This window comes from Manacus vitellinus, unplaced genomic scaffold (genome assembly GCF_001715985.3).
Source record: "Manacus vitellinus isolate BGI_N305 unplaced genomic scaffold, ASM171598v3 scaffold_67_pilon, whole genome shotgun sequence".
NCBI classification, from domain to species: Eukaryota; Metazoa; Chordata; class Aves; order Passeriformes; family Pipridae; genus Manacus; species Manacus vitellinus.
The window spans coordinates 2577667-2602234 of NW_021940737.1; the positions used below are offsets into that span (position 1 = coordinate 2577667).

At 40.6% G+C, this 24568-nt stretch overlaps 1 protein-coding gene across 1 annotated transcript in view; it reads left to right on the plus strand.

Annotated features, from left to right (window-relative positions):
* Positions 1–1203: 1203 nt before the first annotated feature.
* The window catches only part of PIGK (phosphatidylinositol glycan anchor biosynthesis class K), a 61910-nt gene continuing 38545 nt past the window's right edge, over positions 1204–24568 (plus strand). Inside the window, exons 1-9 of the mRNA XM_029963987.1 lie at positions 1204–1239; positions 1884–1937; positions 3992–4083; positions 6995–7130; positions 8412–8523; positions 8868–8964; positions 9301–9418; positions 10179–10289; positions 15026–15198. Of these exons, the coding sequence (XP_029819847.1) occupies positions 1204–1239; positions 1884–1937; positions 3992–4083; positions 6995–7130; positions 8412–8523; positions 8868–8964; positions 9301–9418; positions 10179–10289; positions 15026–15198 (929 nt within the window). The remainder of the gene's footprint in view (positions 1240–1883; positions 1938–3991; positions 4084–6994; positions 7131–8411; positions 8524–8867; positions 8965–9300; positions 9419–10178; positions 10290–15025; positions 15199–24568) is intronic.

Below are 24568 nucleotides of genomic sequence, written 5' to 3' on the forward strand. Positions count from 1 at the left end.
TAGACCCCACTCTCTCCCCTGCCAAAGGCGGTCCCCGGTCCCTCTCCCCGCCTGTCCCCTTCACTCCAAGGCAGCTCTACCCTGCGGCCACCAAGGCCCGAGGCCACCAAGGTTCTGCCCCCTTGGTGACCTCAACAAAGCCCAGGCACTTCAGAGAATTTCTGAGAGGAGCTGAGAGAAGCGGTGACACCCCCGGAGCCGCCCGGCCACGGGCGAGGAGCGCGGCCACGGTTCGCCCCCACCGGCGGTAAGCCGGCGGAGTCACGTGTGCTCAAGGCAAGGGGGACCCGCTGCGGCTGCTGCCACTGCCCTGCACGGCCGGACTGAGACAGCAAGGGGCAGGGGCGGCCCGAGGAGCTGCGGGGCGGGACTTGACGTTCAGGGCAGGGGCACGCGCTCCCGCGGCGCGGGGCCGGCGGGAGCGGGCAGGGGACGGGTAGGGGACAGAGTGGGGCACGGGCAGGGAACGGGGACGGCAGGGACGGGTCCACGGCACAGGGCACAGCCGCCGGCCGGCCGCCCCCGCCGCGGAACTTGCGCACAGGCCGCGCCCCCCTTCCGGCTGGGCCGCGCAGGAGGCGGGCTGAGATGGCGGCCGTGCCCGCCGCCTCCCGGGGCCGCCGCCGGCGCGCCGCCGATGCTGTGCTGCTGCTGTGGGGGCTGCGCGGCCGGGCGGTAGGTACGGTGCTGTCGCGGGACACGGTTGTTGAGCGGGGAGGTGTGGCTGGAAGCGCCCGTCGGTTTCCGAGCGGCGGAAGCGGGCGATGCCTTCCCGCGGCGGGAGGAGGGGGGGCCCGCTACCGCCCCGCGCGGGCGGGACGGGCGGGGACTCGGTGTGCCGGGAGAGGCGGAGCGGCCGCTGCTGGTTGTGTACCGGAACTGGCGATGCGGACTGCACAGTAAGCACTGCCGAGCACTGCAGGGCTCGGCAGGCGCTGTCTTGGTCTGACTCGTTCAAACTGCTTGATGCACCGTGCCCACGCTGCATCTGGAGTGTTGTTCGCCTTTGAGTTCCGCTTTGTTAACGAGCTGTTATACTTGAAGTTAATTACCGATAAGACCAACACCCTCCCCGAAACAACAGATGTGTTTTTAGAAGTCTTAGGTTGACTGATGGAACTGCGGGTTGTTTGCTGCTTGAAGTACAGTATACTTTACATGTATTTTAACACTTTTTTGTTACCGTGTGTTGTGTGTGAGAGCATGGGCATCATCTCAATAGCCCTCAGAGTTAACAGGGTCTGATTTAAGAATCAGCAGGTCTGGATTGTTGCCCTGTGACAGACTCATTCCCTTACCTCTGGGAAGTCTTATCCTCTTTTCTGTGTCCTGTTTTATGCTCTCCATTAAGGAAAAAGGGCCCTCTCAGCTGCAAAGCACAGTGGGAACTATGGAGAACACAGATTATACAGAAGGTTGCTGTCATTGCTCCTGATTTTGGAAGATAAATGTAACCACCCTGGATTTAAAATGGGTTTAAATTGCAGATTCACTTACCTGCTTTTGAAAATAGAAATTAATCCAAGCCCCTTTTCTCATTAAGGAGGAAACTATAGATCAATAAATCACATTATTTTATTCTTGGAGTGTCCTCTAGAATAGAGATGTGTTGGCTTTTTGTTTTATCTAAGCTGCAAGTGACTAACAGTTCTTTCTTCTTTGTTACACAGCAAGTTTTCAGGGAAGGATTTGGAGTAAATAATTGAGGTCAAATGTACAAAATAGCATAAAAACCCCCTCTCTCTCGTAGCTTTTCTAAAATTTATTCAGTATTAACGTGTGGTAAGCATCTGCATTCAGCACTTTTGTGGAAACAACAAAAATATGAGTGGTCATTTCTTTCTTATTGCTGAAAAAAATGTAAAATTTTCTCTGTCTTTCAGGATCAAGCAGAACAGTTCTTTAGAAGTGGACACACAAACAACTGGGCGGTCTTGGTAAGCGTAGTCCAAGTTGTTTTCTTCCAACAAAGTTGCCAATTTTTTATGAAGAACCATAATTGCAACAGTCATTGAAGAGTTCTGCTCACTTGAAAGGAATGGAAAGATAAAGACTTGGAAATGGATCAATTTGAAATTGTGCCTGCAAATTTCTTACACTATAATGAAATTGTCTTTTCAGTAAGACTGGATTTCAAGCACTCAATGTGTCTAGCTGCGTGGCACAGTTCATAAAACAAAAGTTCTGACAGCATTAAAGTAGTTAAATTAACATATTGCATATGGAAAAAAAGTATAATTCTGATACCAGGGAAATGTTGTCTCTTTTACCAGAAAGGTACAATTTATTTGTCATTTTTGTTCTTACTCAATCTGTTCACTTGTGATAACAGGCTTAGAATGAAATCAGTTTAGGCAACAAAATGTTTAGATCAACTGTTCTTATCCTAATTCTTTTTTTTTTTTCTTTGCCATGTATCTTTTATTAGCTTTGAATCATGCTGCACAATTGGTTCTTAATCACAGTTCAGGTCCTAATGACTAATTTGTTTCAGAACACTATTGTAATTACTCAGTAGCAGCTGTTTGTTTTCCAGATACTAAAATTGAGCAATATAAAAGGAAAGTTAACAGGAACTAATTGAATTAGAAGTAATAATTTCTATATTCTACAATGTACAAACTTGAAACTATTAAAACATCAAATTCTACTTTAATACTATTGACAAATAGGTACTTCTATTAGCACCTATAAAAACACACAAGGTGGAAAATTAAGCCCTAGGAGCTGTATTTTCTGTCCAGGACAGATTTCCTGCTGGTCGTATTTTTTCAGTGGTTCATCATTAAGCTTTATAACAATTCCTACTAATTTTTTAAGCAGTAAAATGGGGAGAGGTTTGCTGCTATCAGGCACTTCAAACCTGGGATAATGCTGTAATTCCCACCTCACCTGTAGTTTGAATTAATATGCTGCAGTGTGAATAGCTTCATTTAAGGCTTGGACACATTTTCCACCATGTTGTAAGAGAGGTGGTGGGGGTAAGGTGCAGATAATAGTACCTTGAAATGTCTCAGCTAAATTGGACACAGTTAGTTTTCAGAGCTTTAAATTTTGCTGAAAGGCAAATGTTCTCACAGACTGATTCCTGTGGGCTTTTTTGGAGTTCCTAATTGGCAGGATGATCAAGACACCAGGGGATCCTTTCAGGCTGAATTTTTATAATTACTCAAACTACCACTTAGTTCTTTTTATGAAAAGACTAGAGGAAAAGATGCTACGTAGTGTAACTTAAAGCTCCACATTTAAAACTGCAAAGTTAAAAAACTGTCCAAGTGCTTGTTCCTGCATCTCTGTTTTTGTGGTTTTAAAGTCACCTCTTCTTGTAGAAGTTTTTGAAATCTCTGAATCAGAACAATGTCTGATTTAGGGGGTTTTTAAATCCAGGAATGGCTGAGTCCTGACCCTTTGCCTGTTAGAACAGTAGAAACTCAACTCCCTTGAGGTTTCTGAGAATTTGTGCTCAGGTTTTGGTTAGAACTCACTTAGCTCTTACTTTATTACATTTCACTCCTTAAATGCAAATGTCCTCAGTGTATTTTCCCCAGTGTGTGTCTTCTGCATGAATTCACTTATGCCTTTGTGCAAGAATGCTCTCAGAATGGGTTTGCTATTGAGATGAGGCCCCTTCCTTTGATTTTTAATTCCGTTTGCTAAGGAGAAAGCAAATGAAAAAATTTAGCTTATCCACTTACTATTGCTGAATTATTCCCTAAAGTTCCACTTTCTATACTTAGTTAGGATTTATGACAATTTTTTCATGAGTCAGTATGCTAATAACTTTTTTTTTAAACTTTTATTTTCAGTATTTCTTTGCTTTGGCACACCAAAGATTTATATATCTTATGTCTTGAGTTTCGTGGTGTTGCCTTGTTCTTCCTGATTTGTTACTATTTTTACTATTCCTGTAATTGTGGTCTTCAGATGCAACGTGCCAGGCCAATTTGTATCTTTTACATTATTTAATATGCTTTTTTTCTTCCTTTTCAAGGTGTGTACATCTCGATTCTGGTTTAATTATCGTCATGTGGCAAACACTCTCTCAGTATACAGAAGTGTCAAGAGACTGGGCATTCCTGATAGGTGAGGGGACCTTGGTGAATCCAATTCCTTGCAAATGTGCCATGCTGTCTGCAGCAGGATAGAAATGCATTTATCTTCCCAGTTTAACTAGATGAAAGCAAAAAGGAAAAATGCAGTCACATCAGTTGTGTTGAAAAGCGCAGCAATGTTGTTCAAAAGGAAAAGCAAAAAGTTAATGTAGTAAAGCTCCCACTTGGAACAGGCTAATTAGATCTGGCCCCTAAAATGTAGCACTTGGTAAATTGGTGAAAGCATAATGGGAAAATTGATAAATGCACTCAGCAATGACAGTGCTACTCCGAGATATGGCTCTTGCTGTACTTTAATTTCCTTTCAGCGTGGAGATGTTGATAACTCTGACTGTACAAAGGTATCAGGCTTCCACATCTGCAGCCACACCGAGTCCTTAAACTAAAGGCTTTGACCAGAGCAACTTCTGCATAGTGAAAATTGCCTTGAAAAAATCTGTTTTGCATGATTTGTTTTACAGAAACAAGTAACTTTGTCGATGTATGTGCTTCTCTCGTGATAGCACAGTGGTTAAAATGGCACCCCTTCTTTCACAACAGGAGCAGGAAGCTGAACAAACTGTTCTGAAGCATCTTTTAGTTGTGTTCCCGTTGGAAGGAACCTCTTGGCACTGTTCCATCCAGCTGTTTTGCACTGCAGTTTACTCAGAGCTGTGGAAGTGAGTTTTAGGCACCGACATCCATTGAATAATAGGCTGAATATATTCCACTGAATATATATGTACTCCATTGATTATATGTGCCTGTAGGCTCCTGTGGGAATCCTGATGGTCCTGGTTTTTAATGTTAGTGTAGAGGGCTGGTAGTTCCTCCAGCATGTCTGCCTAAAGAAGGGTGTCCTGCTTTGTCGTTGCAAAATGTATATTCTGCTGGATTAAATTTGGATGGCATTTCTTTTTTTCCCCAAGTCCAAAACTGTATTATCTGGAGTCCCCAGTTAGCTTCCTCTCAACTCTGAATGCAGTGACAGTATCATCTGTTTTCTCTGTTTATTTAAGAAAGAATAAAAAGAGTGACTTTCTAGTTTTTTTGAAAGAGGGGAATTCGAAACCTAATTTTTAAAAGCCTTTGGGGGCTGTAAATCGAAAGGAAAACACTGCTGTGGGCTGAAAGCACAGAAATGTGGCTTTTGGTTTTGCACATCTCACTCAGAAGCATCTGTCTTCTCTCCTGTGCAGCCTTTGAAGCACAGGTGCCCGAGGCACTGTCTTAGAAATTCTTTCGCTGGTTCTGCCCTTACCTGAGAGCTTTCATCTGCTTTGCATCCATCTGTCTGCACTGTTAAGGTCACAATAGGTGGCCGTTTTTGAAGTGCTGCAAAAACTGCAGCATGGCTGGAGAGTTCTGTTTTTCAGTAGCCTGAGCCATTTCTTACCCATATCCAAGGTTCTGGAAATTAATCTTAGAAAGCCAGCAATGCTTTAGGCTCATGTTTAAAATAAGACATAGGAGAAGACCTATTTTTTACTATTTGCAGCAATATTTACATGGATTTGAACACGTTTCTTCCTTAGACAAACTCACTTTATCTGTTTTTCCTTCTTTGCTGCAAGACTTCCTTCAAAATATTGACAAGACAAAACAAACAAACCAACAAACCCCCCACAAAACAAAATTCTCAAGAAATCTCATAATCACATCTTAAAAATAAACATTTATCCTGATTCTTGGGGTTGGTTGTTTTTGGAGGGGTTTGTGCCATAGGCTTATTTTGAATGAAACTGTGTCAATTTGGTGATTTAAATACGTTTGTCCTTCAACAACAAAACATTAGGAAGATGATTTGTCCTCCTCTGGCTTCTGTCATCACAGCTTCATATTTATGCCAGTATTTTATGTCCATTGAAAAAGTTTACTTTATTTTTGAGGACTTATGTTAATTTGGACAGCGTTTCTTTCTCATTTTTTCTTTTATTTTTTTTGGTGCACTGTGGAACATATCAGCACTTCAGAAGAATAATTTTACTCTTAAAGTGCTCAAGCTGACCTACAGGTGAACGATGACAAGCACAGGAATGGTGTTCAAGGAGCAGGACACAGTTTAATTTAGAATTGTGTCCCCGAGAGTCTGAATTAAACAGCATTCTCTGGAGGATAAAGCTTTGCTTTTATAAGCATTGTTTGGGAGAATACCAGAATCCCAGTCCAGGAGGGGACTTGTTATTTCATATTTCATATTTTGACCCAAATCTGACCCTGCCAGGTGAAATACAGATCTTTTGGGTGCATGCAAGCTGGAACAGCTTTGTTACACACATAATATGCTGGGGTTGTTTTTCTCTTGGTACTATGAAATGGTAGGTTGTTTTTTTTATTTTGTACTATAAAGACAACAAATTGTCTGATGTCAGTCCACTTGTGTTCTTCAGGAAAATTCCATTAGTACAGGTAATTGTAGAGTATCAGATGTAGTATAATGCTTTCAGAAATGTTCAGGAGCTCCTCAAGTTAATTAAAAATTATCGCAGCATTTTTAATTGATCTGCCTGAGAAGGTGCACACGTGCTGTTATTTCTTCTTTGGTGCTGCATGAAATGCTTTAGTGCCCTATAAAAATCTCCAGCTTTTTTTATTAAGAGTTCTGTCAGCCTAGGTCCTGGCAAGCCTGTATCCTAAAGTTTCCAATGTCAAATACTCTCCTGCTCATCTTTGGCCTGACTTAATCCTGTAGATAAATAACATCCATGTGTGATATCTTCATTATAGTGAGGATGTGCATAAGGAAACAGGGTATAACCAAGCAAAGTTTCACTTGCAGTTCCAGGAACCTTGTTAATGTTATAAGCTATTGCTGTAACCATCAAACAGCATTGTTATAATTTCTGTTTGACTGTTATGTGAAAGTAGAGTGGCTGAAATGTTTTTGTCTTATTTTTCCATAGTCACATTGTACTGATGCTGGCAGATGACATGGCCTGTAATCCCAGAAATCCCAAACCAGCCACTGTGTTCAGTCATAAAAACATGGAGCTAAATGTCTATGGAGATGATGTGGAAGTGGATTACAGGAGCTATGAGGTAACTGTGCTTTAATTCAAACATTGTACCTTTACTTTTTAGTGTTGGTTCAAAGATTTATGCAGCATCTGTGAAATCTGAGGAAGAGTCTTTCTATTCATATTACTGATTTTGGGCTGGGCTTTTATTATCAACTGATAGGTTTAAAATACACATCCCTCCCCCCATTGATCCTTGGGTTTGTATTTGAAGTTTATTTTATTTGAAGTTTATTGTGCTAGAAACATGTTAAGTGTGCTGGCTATTTTAAATCCACAGCTGAAAGTATGTATGGAACTCCTTGTGTGTGTTAGGAATAGAATCACATTACTGAAATTTCTCTTCTTTGGAAATGACTGTTCAGTGTCTCATCTTGTAAACACTTAAAACCACCATGAAAATTTGGAGTGCAGGTGAAGTGTTTATTAGGGAGACCTACTTAAATTCCTAGTCTTAAGCATATACTTTTAAAATAAAACAAAAGCTATAACCTAATCATTACCATAAAGTAATTACTATAGAAAAATCTTCATTCTGACATCTTTTGTGTAGTATTCCTTCAAACAGTGTCTTTATCAGTTGGTCTTAAATTAGACATCAATTTCTTGGTTTAATTGTGCTGTGTAATCATTACTAAAGCTTTATAGGAGCATATTTCAGCATATAGTAGATGTTTTTTTCCTCTGAAACTTTATGGGAAGAAGTGAAGGCACAACACTGCAATACAGATACACTCATGAAATAGAGAAGCATGTTTTGTTTCTGATTTTGGATTTGTTGCTGGCATTTGAGCTGTGTGTGTGTACATGAAGTGGTGTTTTGGAGGCTTTGTTGCAGTCACCATCCAGGTGGGGTGTACTGATCACTCAGACTTATGTAACACAACTGTTTTTCCTTTTGTGAGTCGCAGAGGGAATTCAAACTTATTTTTCCATGGTAACATACCCTAATGTTGGAGCATTTTGTGAGTCTGTGAGCCACTTTGGCAGAATGACCCTGTGTGCTGACAGGTTTTCAGATCAATGAGAACCCATTTAGAAATGATAATGGTGGGAGACTTATTGGATATAATAAAGCAGCAGTTTGATGTCAATGGAATAAAGTGAAAGGCACCACCTGATTGTGAGCCTGCAGTGAAACCTTAAACAGAAAATATCTGCTTATGCAGTTTATACCGTGCAATATTATGTCTGTTTAGATATGCTGCATATTTTAGTGTTCTGTTACTTAATTTCTGTAACCCAGCCTATAGCTGATCAGTATTCTTACCTTTAGAGAATGACTTTGTGCTTCTATTCACAGGTTACTGTTGAAAACTTCTTGCGAGTGTTAACGGGGAGAATCCCCCCAAGCACCCCACGGTCTAAACGTCTCCTTTCTGATGACAGAAGCAATATTCTGATATATATGACAGGTAATTACAGGTTTCTGTGTGGAATTTATTGGTATTTGTTGTTCAGTCAGGTGGGTTTGTTGAAAGCATCACTAGTCCAAATGAACAAAAGGATCAACAAAAAGAGGTTTGTTTTGTTTTTAGCATGTCATACAATTGAGGGAAAATGTCTGTAAGGCATTACTAAGCCAGTGTAGGTTCCATTTGAAGTGGTGTATGGGTGGTGTTCTTACTGTATCAGTTTATTCTACTGGACTGTCTGTGGAGAAGGAGAACTGTGTTTGCCTTATTTCAGAAAAATGGTCCCCCAGGCTGATATCTTCCTTTAACCTACACTCTTGCCTAACTTCTGATTTTTCTGTCAGGCCATGGGGGAAATGGTTTCCTAAAATTTCAAGATTCTGAAGAAATCACAAATGTAGAACTTGCCGATGCCTTTGAACAAATGTGGCAGAAAAGGAGGTAAGAAATGAGCATTATTTAGACATTAAATACTGTATTTCCTGTACATACCCAAAGGCTTACTGGTAGGCCTTGCTTACCTGCAGCAGTGATACTGTCTGTTCGTAAAATCGCATCAAAGTTTGCATTCAGAAAGAAGAGTTGTTTTTTGCTTTCAGCTTCCTGCAGTTAGAGCTGCTCAAATGAATTGCTTTGACTAAACTCACATCTTAAAACCAGTCACTGGGAATTCTCCTGTTCCTTGGGTTCCTGGCAGCTGTCCTGGTAATTAAAAAGCAAAGTATGTATATGTTGTGTAAGTAGAAATGGCTAAGGAGGCTGTTTTATTTCTTTCAGGTACAATGAGTTGTTGTTTATTATTGATACTTGTCAAGGAGCATCCATGTATGAACGGTTTTATTCCCCTAACATAATGGCCTTGGCTAGCAGCCAAGTAGGAGAAGATTCTTTATCAGTAAGTACATTTATGTGATCCTGAAGACAATTTTCAGAAAACTTGAGTTAAAAGCACAGTTCCTCTTGACCTTTAAATAAAAATTTCCCCTGCAATTTGCTGAACTCTAAGGTATTTAGTTACACAGTGTCATTTTGACAAAACTTGTAAGTGTACTTTTCCTGCCAGCTTTTGTGTGCTGGCCCAAAGAACCAGACTAATGATGGATTTCTGTGCTTGCTGGCCAGCTTAAGCACTTTCTAGGGTAAGAAGAAATCTTATGGGAAGACTGCTGAGGGATGTGTGTGATGAATATTCAATTTAGGATTTACTACCTGTGATAGAAACCAAAACAAAACACTGCCTTTCACCTGCTGTAATTATATCCCAGCTGAATTACAGAAGGAGCAATAGGAGAGATCTCAGCCAGACCAAAGCCAGCAAGTCAAGATTACCTGGACCCCTGGACACAATGGCTGTCCCAACCCTGTTCTCAAAGTCCTAAGCAGGTCAGGGCAGCCCACAAACCTGTGCTGGACCATTAAGAAGAAGGGTTCCCACCTTTGTTGAAAACACAGATATTACCAGAATTATACATAAACTGTATTATTCAACTTATCAGCAGTATGTTGCTTCACAGGTAGTAATTTTCTTTGCTTAATTTGCCTAAGAACAAAAAAATTATTCCTAACTTTTCTAACGTGCTGTTACATTCTGTTCCCTCCTGAACACACAGTTCTCTCCTGCAAATGCCCAATAACTGTTGTGTGTTGTTTTTAAGCATCAACCTGACCTTGGGATTGGTGTTCATCTTATGGACAGATACACCTTCTATGTACTGGAGTTCTTGGAAGAAATTCATCCAGCCAGTCAGACAAATATGAATGACCTGGTAAGTAGAATACTCAACATTCATGAATATGCTAATGACTTTAACAGTTTCAAAACTTAATCTATTTTGTCTGTAGGGTTCTCCAAATGCTTTCCGTGCTCCTGCTGTTTCTCTTTGGGGAATGGTTTTTTTTTGCCATTGTTAAGTGTAGTTGTGTAACACTTCAAGGATTGACAGTGGCTTGCTGACTACAGAAAAAATTAACTAGAATTAGCCAGATTTTGTTTTTTCATTGAAATATTAGTAAAATATTCATTAAATATTCATTTCAATAGAATGCAGTATTTGTGTGTGAAAAATGATAGTAGGAGGCTTCTAAAGCCACCTTAAATGGATAGCAGACATTTTCCAGTTGTGGAAAGGCAGGCATTGGTGTTGTTTTGCAAAGGTGATTTAACAGTTACAGTTCTAACTGTGCGATCACAAATGCCTGCAGAGACTAATTTGTCTGTATATCTGCTTAGATTCCAGAGCAAGATATGTCCAAATCCATCAGAGTTTGGACTTCATTATATTAAATGTTATTATAGATCTCAGGTATGAGGCAGAAGGAAAATAAGAAACCAACCAGAAAACCTGTGACCAAATTTATGGCAGTGCCTCTGTAGCAGTGAGATGACATAAAAAGTAACCTTATTTTCTTTACCCTATTAACCCTTTATACCTGTTGCAGTGTTAGTTTCCTGTAGTTGTGCATTATACTTTGGTACCTTGTAGCTGTAAATCCTGATGTGCTGTGTCAGGAATCCAAGAGCCAGCACTTACACAACACCCTGCCTTTGATTCATTTCTGTAAAAGGAGCAGCTGCTCAGAATTTTGATGCCACTCTCTGTCTGCAGAGGACAGTGTTAGCCTGGCTGCTACACGTGTGGTAGAATTCTCTCTGAACAGCCCACACTTGACAGATTTTATGTTGATACAGAATTGATTCAGCAGCTAAGATTCAAGGTTCTTTTACTTCCACGGGAATGAAATTCTGCCCTATAATTTAATACCTTCTGATTATGGGATACAGATAACTTCACAATAAATCTTGGTAAAGAAGAGTGTGCAAATTCTTTATTGATTCAGTATCTTCTTCTAGCCTGTTCATTCAAATAGCACTGTAGAGCAGAAAATGAATTTGTGTTAATTAAAAAAGGTCATAAAAGGGAACAGCACTATCTGCAGTGTAAGACACCATCTGGGAAGTGGTGTAGCTGGTTGAGCCAGCAGAATGTTAATCTGGTAGTTGAAGAGTGTAGAAATTTGTTAGCTGACCAAGCAGTTTACCTTCTGAGCTCTTTGGAGAAGATACCAAATTGTGTGTTTGTTTTTGCTTATATGCCAAATAGGAGAAGTAAATTCCTTACATCGGGTAAGTCATCTTATCACACACCATTCTGCTGACTGTTGTTCTGGGAGTAAAAGAGAATGGACCCAAATATATCCTGATTTGTGATGATTTGTTCAAGGCCAGGTTGGATGGGGCTCTGAGTGACCCAGTGTGGGGTGGGAGGTGTCCCCACTCATGGCAGGGGAGCAGAACCAGATGATCTTTAAGGTCCTTTCCAGCCCAGGCCATGCTGCGATCGTGTCCTGAGCCATGACCTGCACGTGTTTCAGCAAACATGACCACTTGATTTTGAGTTGATGCTTTCCAGGGCTTCATCTGAGAGTTTCAAAATGACATATGGTTAGTCCAGGGTAAGGATATAAGCCTATTTTTTTGCCAACACTTGTAGGGGATACTTTGGCACTGGAATGCACTGTTAGTGTCAGCTGGTTTAACAATAAAGACCTACTGCTTATCCAAGTCTGATTTATTTATTTTAATTTAAATTAATGCTTTCCAAGCTCAGGATAACTTAAGTTTTTGGCAAACTAGCTTAAAAATTAACTGATGTTTAGTTGTTTCATCTTTTTATATGTCAAATGTCTGCTCTTTTAGAAGTACTGTGTATTTGTTACACTGCTTCTCTTTACTTTTCTCTAACCACTCTTGAAACAGCTTCTCTTCACATCCAGCTAAGGTTTGGATATTGCATTCCTGCAAAGAATGAGACATCTTTTTTCACAATCTACTCCACCTACTCCCCACCTGCTCCATCTGTGTTGCTAAGGGATAGCATAAAGCTGTGCAAATGACTGGCTTTAGGTTTGATTACAATTCTCAAAAAGTAAAGACTAAATTGAAATGTCACACATTTGAACTTTTAAAATAAGATTCAAATAAATTTCTAAATGAGATGTCATTTGTCATAAAGTAGCTGAAATTGTTGTTAAGAAAATTCAAGATAACAAAGTTCCCATGTTGGGGGAATTGTTTAGCTCTGTTAGAATAGAATCTTATTTTAAAAAACTTTGAAAAAATTAATACAGGATCCAATGTGTTTCACTTAGCCAATGTTTACCTTTTCTTTCTTTGTCAGAAGACCTCAGTTATTAGTGTTCCTCTACTGTGGTATAATTGCTTTGCAGTCCTTCTTTTCTCACACTGATAGATTTTTAGTGTTGGAGTCTTCTCACTGCCATTGCACATTTTCACCCAAGACTCATATCAACATGTTATGGTGGTAAATTGTGGGACAAGTTAGAAATAGTTGGGTGCAGTATCAGTGTCCCCCTTTCAGTGCTGATGCAGTTGTTTTGGGACATGTATCCTCTCAGGAACTTGGCAGAGAGACTTAATGGTATCACTGCAGCATAAATTTATGCTTCAAGTAGCGGGATTAAAACAAATACTTCCCTTTTACAGTTTACTTCAGAGACCTAGTTTTCATGTTTGTGCCCTTAGTTGGAGCAGAGCTGGGGAAAGTTGATAGCATTTTGGTGGAAATGAAGCTTCAGAGGGTTCGTGTGTGCATTGACAAGGGGCTTTTCTATGGGAAGCATGATGCTGATGAGTCCAGTTCATTTTCACTTCACGGGGAGGATAACAAAGATTAGATCTGCCCTGTCTTTCCTTTAGGAGCTGTGTGATATTCTGCCAACAGGAGAGTTGGGAATCATTAAAAAAGAGCTCAGTGTGTGTGTGCTTGTGTGCTTCATGTAGAGGTAAAAGTGAGCTGAAGTCTCCCTGCACAAGCAGCTCAATGCCATGTGCTTACAGGTTTAGACAAAATAGACAAGGTATAAAAGAGAAACTGTAATAGAGCAGGAGGGAGGAATGGGGAGATGGAATCTACCCTCTATGAGGAAAAGGCAGGTTTCCTTTCTGGGAAACCTTTTTAATGTAGGGTTCTGTTGTCCAAAGAGAATGAGCAACAAAAGCCTGTACATTTTGTGTTAGGCTCAGCACAGAATTTCTGCTGGGAAGTATGACCTGAAGCTCAGAGGTTTTGTCACTCATAATCTGGAATAACTGAAGTTGCATTTGCCTGGAGCTAGTTAGGACCTGTGGTTTTGTCATAAGAATGCAACCATGTAAGAGCTGACCCGTGATGTAATTTAGATTCTGTGAGCGATGGATCTGTTTGTGAAAATCACTTGGGGGATTTAAGATTAAGAAAGAGGAGCACCCATGTGGAGAGCATCCTTCTTAGTCCTGTGTGATAAATCTATTGTGTTAAATACTCTGGGATGTACAAGGACTCACATAAACCAGCACTGTTCCCAGGAGGTCAATGGACAGCAGCATTTCCTCTGGAGCCTCTGCCTAGTGGTGTGTCCAGTAGGGTTGTGGTTTGGTTGTAAGGTTTGAGTTTCTCTGATGATTGAAACATGAACTCAGCTTTCCACACTCACCAAGGAGTCTGGAGAAAGCCTTAGGCTGCTTTTCATAGTACTTGTAGCATTTTTAACAAAAATACAGACCAGTTACTATTTATGATACTGCATTATGTCCATTATGAGATTACTTGAAATAAAGAAGCTCTGCATCTGTGAAATATCTGAGACTTTTGTGGTGAGTGTGGTGGGATTGTGCAAAGCAGCATTATGTCCAAAATGCACTGGTATTGCCTTGAATATCTACATAACAACTTTGTTACTTAAGAGGCATACTGTCCTGGCTAAATGCTACAATAAATCTTTTACTGAGATCTTTATATAGAATGGAGTCCAGTGAAAACAGTTTATTAGTGCTGCGTGTGTCTTCCAGGTGTTGCAGGGTGTGCTGGATATGTAGACAAAATACATGAGTAAAATAAATAATAAGGTGTTTAGCTAATTTGTAGGTTTCACAGGATGTCTCTGTGAACTTAATGTATGTAAGGCACCTTTGATATTTGAAGATCCTTATTCTGCATTAATTTGCGAGCTGAAAATTAGAAACAAGACTGATGGGTTTTTTTTCTGATCAAAATGTAAATTCTTTCTTCTTTATGAAGCCTTTAACATAGCTACTTACCAAAGTTTGTTTAATCTTGCATGCCTCCCTTTGGTAAATATGAAGAATTAATCCCCACTGGTGACTTCAGGAAGGTTATAGAAGCATTGCTGCATCTATATTCAGAAATATATTTGTGCCTTTATCAGTTAGGTGTAATTGATGGTTGGCTTTCACAGAAGCATTTCTAAACTCAAATATAATTATTGTGAGGATGAAGGTTTTCTGAAATGCATACTCAAGATGTTTATGCCTTTAAATGTTTTTGTTCAACCACCTTTTTTTGGTTATGGAGCTTTTGCTGAAGTCAGTACAAGTTTTGTGTGTCGTTTATCTTTCTTTTTGTAGCAATTTCGTTTTGGAAGGTGTGTGTAGAGACTCTTGATGAGTGGGGGACAGGATGTGATTGTCCATCTTGGTTTCCAGTTTCAGGTCTGTCCAAAAAGTCTGTGTGTTTCCACCCCTGGGCATCGAACCGATCTCTTCCAGCGGGACCCTCAGAACGTTCTGATCACGGATTTCTTCGGCAGCGTGCGCAAGGTGGAGATCACCACAGAGACCGTTGCTCTGGACCGGGACCCGGCTGGTTTTGAAAGCAAGTAAGTAGTCATTGTTTAGGCTTGGTTGGTACAGCTCTGTACCACAAAACCAAAACAGTCGTGTAACTGTCGAGGAAAAAGAACTCTGGTTTCCTGTCATTTATTACAAAGAATCAGGGAGTGACAAGAAGCTGAACAGCCCAGGTGGCCAAGAAGGCCAATGGCATCCTGGCCTGGATCAGGAACAGTGTGACCAACAGGTCCAAGGAAGTGATTCTTCCCCTGTACTCAGTGCTGGTAAGGCCACCCCTGGAGTGCTGTGTCCAGTTCTGGGCCCCTCAGTTCAGGAAGGACATTGAGGGGCTGGAGCAGGTACAGAGAAGAGCAACAAGGCTGGGGAAGGGACTGGAGCACAAGTGCTGTGAGGAGAGGCTGAGGGAGCTGGGGCTGTTCAGCCTGGAGAAGAGGAGGCTCAGGGGAGACCTCCTCACTCTCTACAACTCCCTGACAGGAGGGGGGAGCCAGGTGAGGGTTGGTCTCTTTTCCCAGGCAACTCTCAGCAAGACAAGAGGGCTGGGTCTTCAGCTGTGCCAGGGGAGGTTTAGGTTGGAGATTAGAAAGAAATTCTTTCCAGAGAGGGTGCTCAGCCATTGGAATGGGCTGCCCAGGGAAGTGATGGATTCTCTGTCCCTGGAGGTGTTTAAGAAGAGACTGGATGTGGCATCAGTGCCATGGGCTGGGAACCACAGTGGGGTTGGATCAAGGGTTGGACTTGATGATCTCAGAGGTCCCTTCCAATCCAGCTGATTCTATGATTCTATGACATGGACTTCCTGCTGGGAGAAAGTTGGGGCTTGTCAGCTGAAAACTTTGCTTAAAAGTGCCTGCCCCTTTATTCAGGCTTGTAAACAAATGTTGCTCAAGACCAAGGTGTGGATGTCAGCAACAGGAGAATTAGTCTAGAATTTTCTTCCTGTCTTAACGTTTCTTCTTTAGTGCTCAGGAACATTTCATTCCTGTAAATTCCTGCTTGTGATAGTTTACTCCCTCAGGTAAGCTCCGAGTACAAGCCATCGATGAGGTGTTTGCTAACAACTAGCTTTTTAATAAATGTTTTGTTTCTGTTCTGTGAGTTCTCTGGCTTTGACATTTTCCTGTCCTGGGAATTTCTGTTGCTGAGATGCAGTGATCCGTTTGATTAAAATTTCTGGTGCAAGTTCATTGATAGGAGTTGTAATGGGGCTGCTGCTGCTTTGTGGATGAATAAAGAAGTATAAACTTCTTTGTATTTTTGGGATTCTGTTGCCACCTATTGGGAACATGCAAAGGAAGATGTGCTTGTTCTTTAGAGTTTATATAGCATTGTACTTCCATTTCTGTTGCATCTTTTATGTTTCATCATACTGCCCTGTAGGAGGGGGAAAACAAAGGACTGACCTAACGTGCTATATGAGGGATGAAATACTGCTCAACACATAAATTTATGTAAATCATTGTCTACCTTGTTTACTGTTGCTCAAATAAACAGGCTAGTGGGTAGCATTTTTTAATTTGTTTTAAAGGTACCAGTAACTCTGGTCCTCACAGTTATAAACACCCTACAAGGTTTAATGCATTTTTTATTTTATTTTCAGGCTGTATTTTTATCTGGATCGCATGCATTAGTACATAGTATACATGTCTTTCATTTTGTGACTCCTTAGCATAGAACACTAGTGACACTAAATTTGTTTTTTCACTGAAGAATAAAAAAATCTTTTGACAAGTAACAGACATTTTGCTAAGAAAAATCATGATGCAAACTTACCTATGTGGGTTTCTAATTTGTGGGTGATTAAATGGAGAAATAGATTTTGGAGGACTTTTAATGTTCTGAGGCTGGAAATTGGTTGGGAGTTTCAGCTTTTATTTTTGTGTTAGTTTGGTGTCAGTAAATGAGGGGTTTTTTTTGGTGTCTGACACTGGATTGGACACGTGGAAGCAATGTTGAGAAATGGGCACTCAGGACAGAGAGGAATATTATCCTTGTGAAGTGTTCTGATATTTAATGGAAGCTATATTACATTATCATGGCAATTCCACTTCAGTTAAGTTGGTGAAATTGGAAGGGATAGAGGGACATGCTGGTTTAATATCTGAATAGTTCTCCTTTAGCTTGAGAGAGTCTTTGGGAATGTGTCCACCTGGGAACTGAAGCACACAATAGCAGCTCATGGAATACTGCCTCTTGTCAGGAATGTGTGGGGCCATTTTTAAGTGGTCTTGTAGTGCAAGTTATTCACTGAACTATATTCAGATACAATTTTCCGAAAAAGTGCTTCAGTTCTTGGTTTGTTGTTACCACTTTGAAAGAGTTTATAGACAATATGTTTTTAATGGAGGAGAAAGTATGGAGTTTGTAACAAAGTGCTGAAAAGTTGTAGTATAGCTTTATAGGTAGTGATGTGGAGTGCTTAATGAATTCCTTAAACAGAATTTTGAGGTCAGTACATCGTGATGTGACAGTTCTGTTTAGCTACAAAAAATTTAAGAATTACAGCTCGAAGTGAATTCATTAATTAAAAATATTAATGCTTTTTAAAAACGCATTTTAGGAGGGTCTGATCTACAAGAACTAGTTACTCTGGTTTTAGTTAAAGAATGTTATAAACATCTATTTCTGAGGGTGTTGAGAAGGCAGAACACAAATTATTTGATTTTTGAATGGATTGTCCCAAATTAATGTAAGAATGACTCCAGAATGAAAGAATGTGAGTTCATATTCTTAACCTTCTCAACCATTCTGTGCCTTTGGGGAGTGCAATGGCTGTTGGCACTCTAATGTAAAAAAGCTGGGGAAGGATGGGGCTGGCACAGCCTGGTTTATTCTTCTTGGTATCACTGGGAGAGAACTAAACCAATCTTATTACAAATGAAATAATCCTTCCAAATTAGTTATGACTTGTTCATGCCCAGCATTGTTTTAAAAGCCTTCATGAAGAAGAAAAAACTCACGTAGAATTGAACTTGGGCCCTTAAAGGTTTTCAAGAAGTATTTCCCAATAAGTAGCTGGTAGATCACAAATATAATGTGTTACATTGGTTACTGAGTGTGCACATTTTATTTGTTTAGTATTTGGTATAGTCTCCAGGCTTCATTCCTTTATGAATCATGTCCTCTGTGTTTTATTCTTCACACAATGTTAGCTTGATACCTTTTTTCTTTTCCTTTTACATACTGGTGGCAGTAGAATGCTGCAGAATATTTGTGTTACGAGCATGACCAGAAAATGAAATCCAGACTTGAGTTCTGACACAGTCTGAAGTAGTCTGCGTTAGATCTGATTTGTTTGTTTTAAAGCTGCAGGTGTCACATATGCAGATAAGGGCATTAAAAATCAACCAGACAAAAGAGATGAAGGAAGGTGCTGTCACGTGAGGCACGAACATGTATCGGGGTTGTACTGCTGGCAGACTGTTCGTGTTCTCATCTTACCCACTGCTGTGACTTTGCCAAATCTTCTCAATAGAAGTTTGTTCTTTTGTTACACGATTGCTTAGCAATTACTTGGTAACACAGATCCACTCCCAAGCCCAGCGTGAACTGTAGCTGTGCCACCAGATCAGAACTGGCAGCTCCGTGTTGGGCACACGCCGGGACGTTTGACGAGAGAGGCCTTTGAAGTTCCCTCTGGCTTGGGCTGAGACTCTTACAAAGAACAACTACTAATTAACCTGGAGAAGAGGCTTTCTTTCTATCCACGTAGTGGTAGGTGAATATTTGTGAGTAAAAGCTTTTAAAAAATAAAGAGAAGGTTCCTCTGCTGTTTCCTTTCTTTGCAGCGGTTTCAGTCTAAGCTGTGTTCACTTCAAAGGGCTTGTTCTGCAGCTGCCTCAGTCCTGACTGGGTCTGTAGCTGCCAATTTTAGCAGAAAATCTGGCAGTCTAGGGGTTCTGGGGCTTCAGCTGGTTGTGTTTTGTCTGGATCTCCATGCAAGTGCAAAGAGTCCACATTAAGGAGTAGAAGACGACCTGCATCTTTGGAGAAGGAGCCTTGCAGAGTTTAGAATATGTAATAAATGAGGAGTGTGTCACTTAAACTTGGACTGTAACTCTACAGCCAGTTGGAACAGTCTCCTTTTCGGTTCTTGTTGCGAGGAAAAGATCTGTATCAGCAGAAAGTGCTGGTAAAAATTGGGATGAATATTTCCCTCGGGGGTAGTAAGAAGTGAATTAAAGACAGCATCATATAAAACCATCCTCGTTTCATTGCTTTTGAGAATTAGGCTCTGTATTTAATACTTCTCTTACGAAGAATTGTGATACTACTGGCAGTGATTGTTTTCCTAAAAATAAATAAATTGGCCACTTGTGTTAGGAAGGATGCTTGTGTAACAGCATAATGATGAGTAATTGGTTCATTTGCTGTATGCTACTAGCTAATGTTCTCTCAGTCTGTTTTTTTTTTTTGTTGTGTTAGTGTCTTTTTTCTGTCTCTTTCCCGCCCTTTCTTCTTTTCAGTTTGATGTCCTTAATAAATAAAGCTGCTGTTGTGTGTTCCTGAAGCCTTGGGGGATCCCGTTCATAAACCAGTAGATTGATTGTTTGGCAAGTAGATGCTGTTTAGCTCAGTGGGCTTCCCTTGTAACTAAAGGGGCTGGGTTTGTTCCGAAATCCCAATTCAACCTGTACCTGGTGCCTCAGATTTGTAGTTCTTTTAAGGTTTATAAGCCGTTTTTAGGACAAATTCAGGGCTAATTCTGAAAGCTCTCGTTACACGGACCCGGCCCGTTCCCGCGCGGTGCCGGCAGGTGGCGCCATCGCCCCACCGGGAGCGGGAATGGGATGGGAATGGGATTGGATGGGATGGGAATGGGATGGGGATAGGGATAGGTTGGGGACGGGAATAGGGAGGGGATGGGGATGGGGATGAGATGGGAATGGGATGAGGATGGGATGGAGATGGAGGTGGGATGGGGATGGGATGGAGATGGAGGTGGGATGGGGATGGGATGGAGATGGAGGTGGGATGGGGATGGGATGGAGATGGAGGTGGGATGGGGATGGGATGGAGATGGAGGTGGGATGGGATGGGGATGGGATGGAATCGGGATGGGGATGGGGACGGGATGGGGATGGGAATGGGAATGGGGTGGGATGCAGATTGGGATGGGATGGAGATGGAGGTGGGATGGGGAGGGGAATGAGGGGGAGGGAAGAGGATGGGGTGAGAAATGGGGTGGGATGGGGAAGTGGGGGATGGAATAAGGGGATGGATGGGATCGCGGGATAAGGGGGATATGGGTATGGGATGGGGAATGGGAGAATGGGATGGGATGGGATGGGATGGGATGGGATGGGATGGGATGATAGGGCTTTGGGGCACCCAGCCCTCGCCCCCCTTGTGTGACCCACCTGAAGTCAGCCGGGCACGGAAAGGAGGAGCTGGGCTCACTTGTTGCTTGGTGTGAATTTGAGGGGGTAACAGCAGGGGTTTATCTAATTTTCCACTTTTCCTGCTGGTCAGCAACCTCGTGGAGATGTAACTGTGTTTCAGTTCCAGAGTAATGTAAAAAGGGAAAAAGAACTTAAAAGTTATCATACCCCCCTTGAATTGCCAGGGAGGTTAAGAAGCCATTAATTCCAGGTAGCATTGTTCTTCCACAAACATTTTGGATGGGTTTCATAATTTATTACATGAAGCACAGCAGTCAGTTACACAGGCACTGTATTTTCCTCTGATGTCTTACACATTTATTCTGTTTTAATGGTAAGTGTGGATTTTGTGATCCATTTGTGTTTTGATAGCCTGAAAGTAATTAAAGATGGGTGAACTAATACTTGCTCTTAGATATTATTGCTATTATTTCCTAAAGTATTTTTAAAATATATTTGGGGTTTCATTGCTTGCCTAAAGATAGTTCAATGTGTACATATCCACATATACCTATAGCTGTAAGTGAAAAAGATCTTTTCAAGGTGGTGCAACTAAAATGAATATGAAGGATATAGAAGGAATAATTATATAGGAGGGTACAATCTCAGTAGTATAACATCTGTATAAAATAACTAAGGATGAATGACAATATCAAAAGAAACTGCAGGTATAAATCATGTTGGGGAGACTTTAAGTACACTAAAGTGTTATGCTTGGTAATTATAGTCCCTGTTTAGCAAGATATTTCAAAAAGCAGCTTTGAACAATATATTATTTATTCCTTTGAAAGTATTTCTTTGACTATACTTTATGCCAGAAAAAAAAAAAGTTTTGTTTCAAAACTGTAGCTCTTGAGTCAGGTTCCCTTTGGTCTGATGGTTTTTCACCCCTTCCCCCAAATTTTTTTTTATGTGGCATCTTGCATTTCTTCTATGAGAAACCTTCAACTATTAGTACCAGACTGTGCTTCTATCATTTCATATTTTCAGTACAAGGCTACTTTGCTGAACCTATATATAGTTATTCATACATATAATTTTAATAGACTTTGACAGCAAAGAAACCTCTTGGTCTGTAGAGGTAGTGTGAAGCACATGCAAATCAATGGCAATATTTTTATTAACTTCAGCTTTTAATCAGGTCCAAAAGCTACATGTTCTTCATAAGTGACTTAGATGTGCCAGTGGACTGGCAGTGGACAGGTAATGTCTAAAATGGTTGCATGGCAGATTTAGTGGGAGGTCTTAAGTATATCAAGTAGATTTTAAATCATTGAGATAGCTTGAAAATATCCATTAATCACAGAATGTTCAATCAAGGTCGTTTTTCTCCCCTTTCCCTCCTTTTTCCACTCCTTTTTTCACCTTTCCTACGTAACATCCTTATTTTATTATTTCTTCTTCACCTCTTCTATGTGATTTTTACCTGCTATTATTTTTGCAGTTGAGTGGGCTGCTTTATAATTGCAGTCTCCTGAAGTGCTTTTTAGTCTTTCTAGTGCTATTTATATGGAGGTCCTGGCTTGATTTTCTTACTTTGCTGCCCAGGTGCTAAATATAAATTAATATCTGTTCTTAAGGTACTTCTGTAGCTGTGTACTGGATGTTTCTGCTGAAGGAGACCATGCAAGCAGCTGTAGGATTTGGCATAAAATCTGATCAGGAAATAGTTTCATGTAATTTTGGCATGTTTTCAGCACTCTGAGATAATGTCAATGTTTGTTAGGATACACTTCTTGTTAAGATACACTTCTGTGTGATTTCTAGGAACCAGAAAAAACTGGGGGCAAAGAGCAAACAGGCATCTGGAAGCAGCAATTATGGGACTCTTAATCTTTGGAATTTAGTGGCCAAGCACACATTAACATTCCTTATGCCCCAGAAATTAATCTGGGCATGTAAATATGAAGTCTGTGAGGCTCAAGTAACATCACTGCTTTTTGTTTGATATGGTATTAAGCCCTGTGAAAATGCTCTTAGTCTTTCCCCGTTGTGAAAAAGCTTACACTTGATTTTTTTTTTTAATTGCCTGAGGGATAACCTTCTGGATGGTCTGCCACTGAAAATTTGTGTCTTGCCCAAAGCTGTTGGAGAGAAAGGGGCAGTCTGCCTTCACAACATATTTATATAATGATGGCTTAAAGACCATAAGCTGATCTCTGTCTGCATCTTCCAGCCCTCCCAATTGGAGAGACTTTTCTTAAGTCAGATGTTTGGTGAACCAAAGCTCTTAAGAGTAGAGCTGTTGAATTTATTACTTGTAAATACAAGTCCTTGAAGCCTTCTTGTTGGTTTTCATAAAGCTGTGTGATGGACTGGAAGGCAGTGAGATGTTTCCCTGCACTGCTTATTTCTGAAGGCTCTGCTACACTCGGAGAAGTTACACTGCCCAGTGGGCATACTGAGGGCCCCAGAAGTGAAATGGAGATTGTGAAAGAAGAGCTGAACTCAAAAAAAAAAAAAAAAAGGCATTGCATTATTGCCAGGCATCTCTTTTCTATGCAGTTAGCTCTTTGAATGGACCAGGGCGAATTTCTGCTGTCAGGGGAGCAGGAAACTCACAATTGCATCAAAGGATGGAAAGAAAACTCGAGGTGATTACAAAAGGCAATTCTGATCACATAAAGCACTGGATTTACAGATGGCTTGCTGAGCACTGTTTAATATTACTTTATAAAATGAGATTGTTTCATGTGTTTGGTCAAGAGTATCAGAAATCTATAGAAACTGTGGGAGGGGAAATAACAGATGTTGAATACGTCTACCAAAGTGCCCAAGCTACTAAGATTAATCTGCTAAGATTATTTTATGAAATTTGTAGGACAGCAAAATATTACCTGTGTGGTAAGATTGATCTTTCAGAAAAATATAGTAATTCTGTAAACAAAGAATTTAGTGTAAAATGGGATTTATTCAGCATTTTTGCAGGCAGAATTCTGGTTGCATGATGGGTTGGTATTGGTAAATACCAGGAGAAACAAACAAGAAGTAATGGAGTACAACAGTGTTTTGTATCCCCTGAAGTGGAAAAAATAAAAATAAAGATGAAAGCAGGATACAAAAGGGAGCTGGAGCTGTTCTGGGGTTGGACATGTAGTGTCTTTTGAATCCTAGAAAACTGAATTCAGTTGGCTTCAGTTTACTGTTTGGAGATTTCTGGGGCTGAAAGGGAATATAATTGCAACTGTGGATGTGCAGCTTTCCCAGAGTGGTAACAGCCCATCTCTGTTGTGCCAGTTAAGAAAGCAACACTAAATTGGCCACAACTCTACATCATACTGAAAGAGAACTATAAAGGTGGAAAACTTTGCCTAGAGGTCAGATGTAATTTGGAACAGAAAGACAGTCAAGATTTCTCTTTTACAAAGTGAACTGGAAGTTGCTACTGCGTGTGTGAGTGTAGAGGTGTGTCCATACTCTGTAATGTAGCACCAGTTTATGTTTTTAATGTATTTATGTTTCTTATGGATGCAGGAATGGTTCAAATAACTGGACTTCCAAAAATGAAACCTTCAGATGATTAAGGAATTCCCCTTTTGCTTTGTGCATACTATACATAATAGTGAAAGCACAGCATTACTTGAACAGCATTTTGATGACGGGCAGGAATGAGGATTTAGAAGCAAATTTGGAGGGAGAGCGTGTCTTCTTCCCATCCCTGCCAAGAGTTGAGATGTGAATAGTTCAATCCAGTAGTTCCCAAGAGAAGGCAAGACCACACTGGAGGCTAGAATCTCCTTTCCTGTGGGGAAAGAAAGAATAAATGTGGAGTATTGTATTCAGAGTTGCTTTAGTATTAATTCCTTGAATTATGTCATAGCTATTTTAAATTTCTATTCCTACTGGTTAAAAAAAAATGTTACTGAAGTGTAGCTGAAGTACAAATTTATTCCACTACTAAGGGAGTGGTTTATCAGAACCTGAAACAATTAAAAATGATGCACCTTCCCCTGCTTTCTGTTGCTGGATTCTTAATTTTACAGTGGTATTTTCTGTGTAATTCTCTGTGTAATTA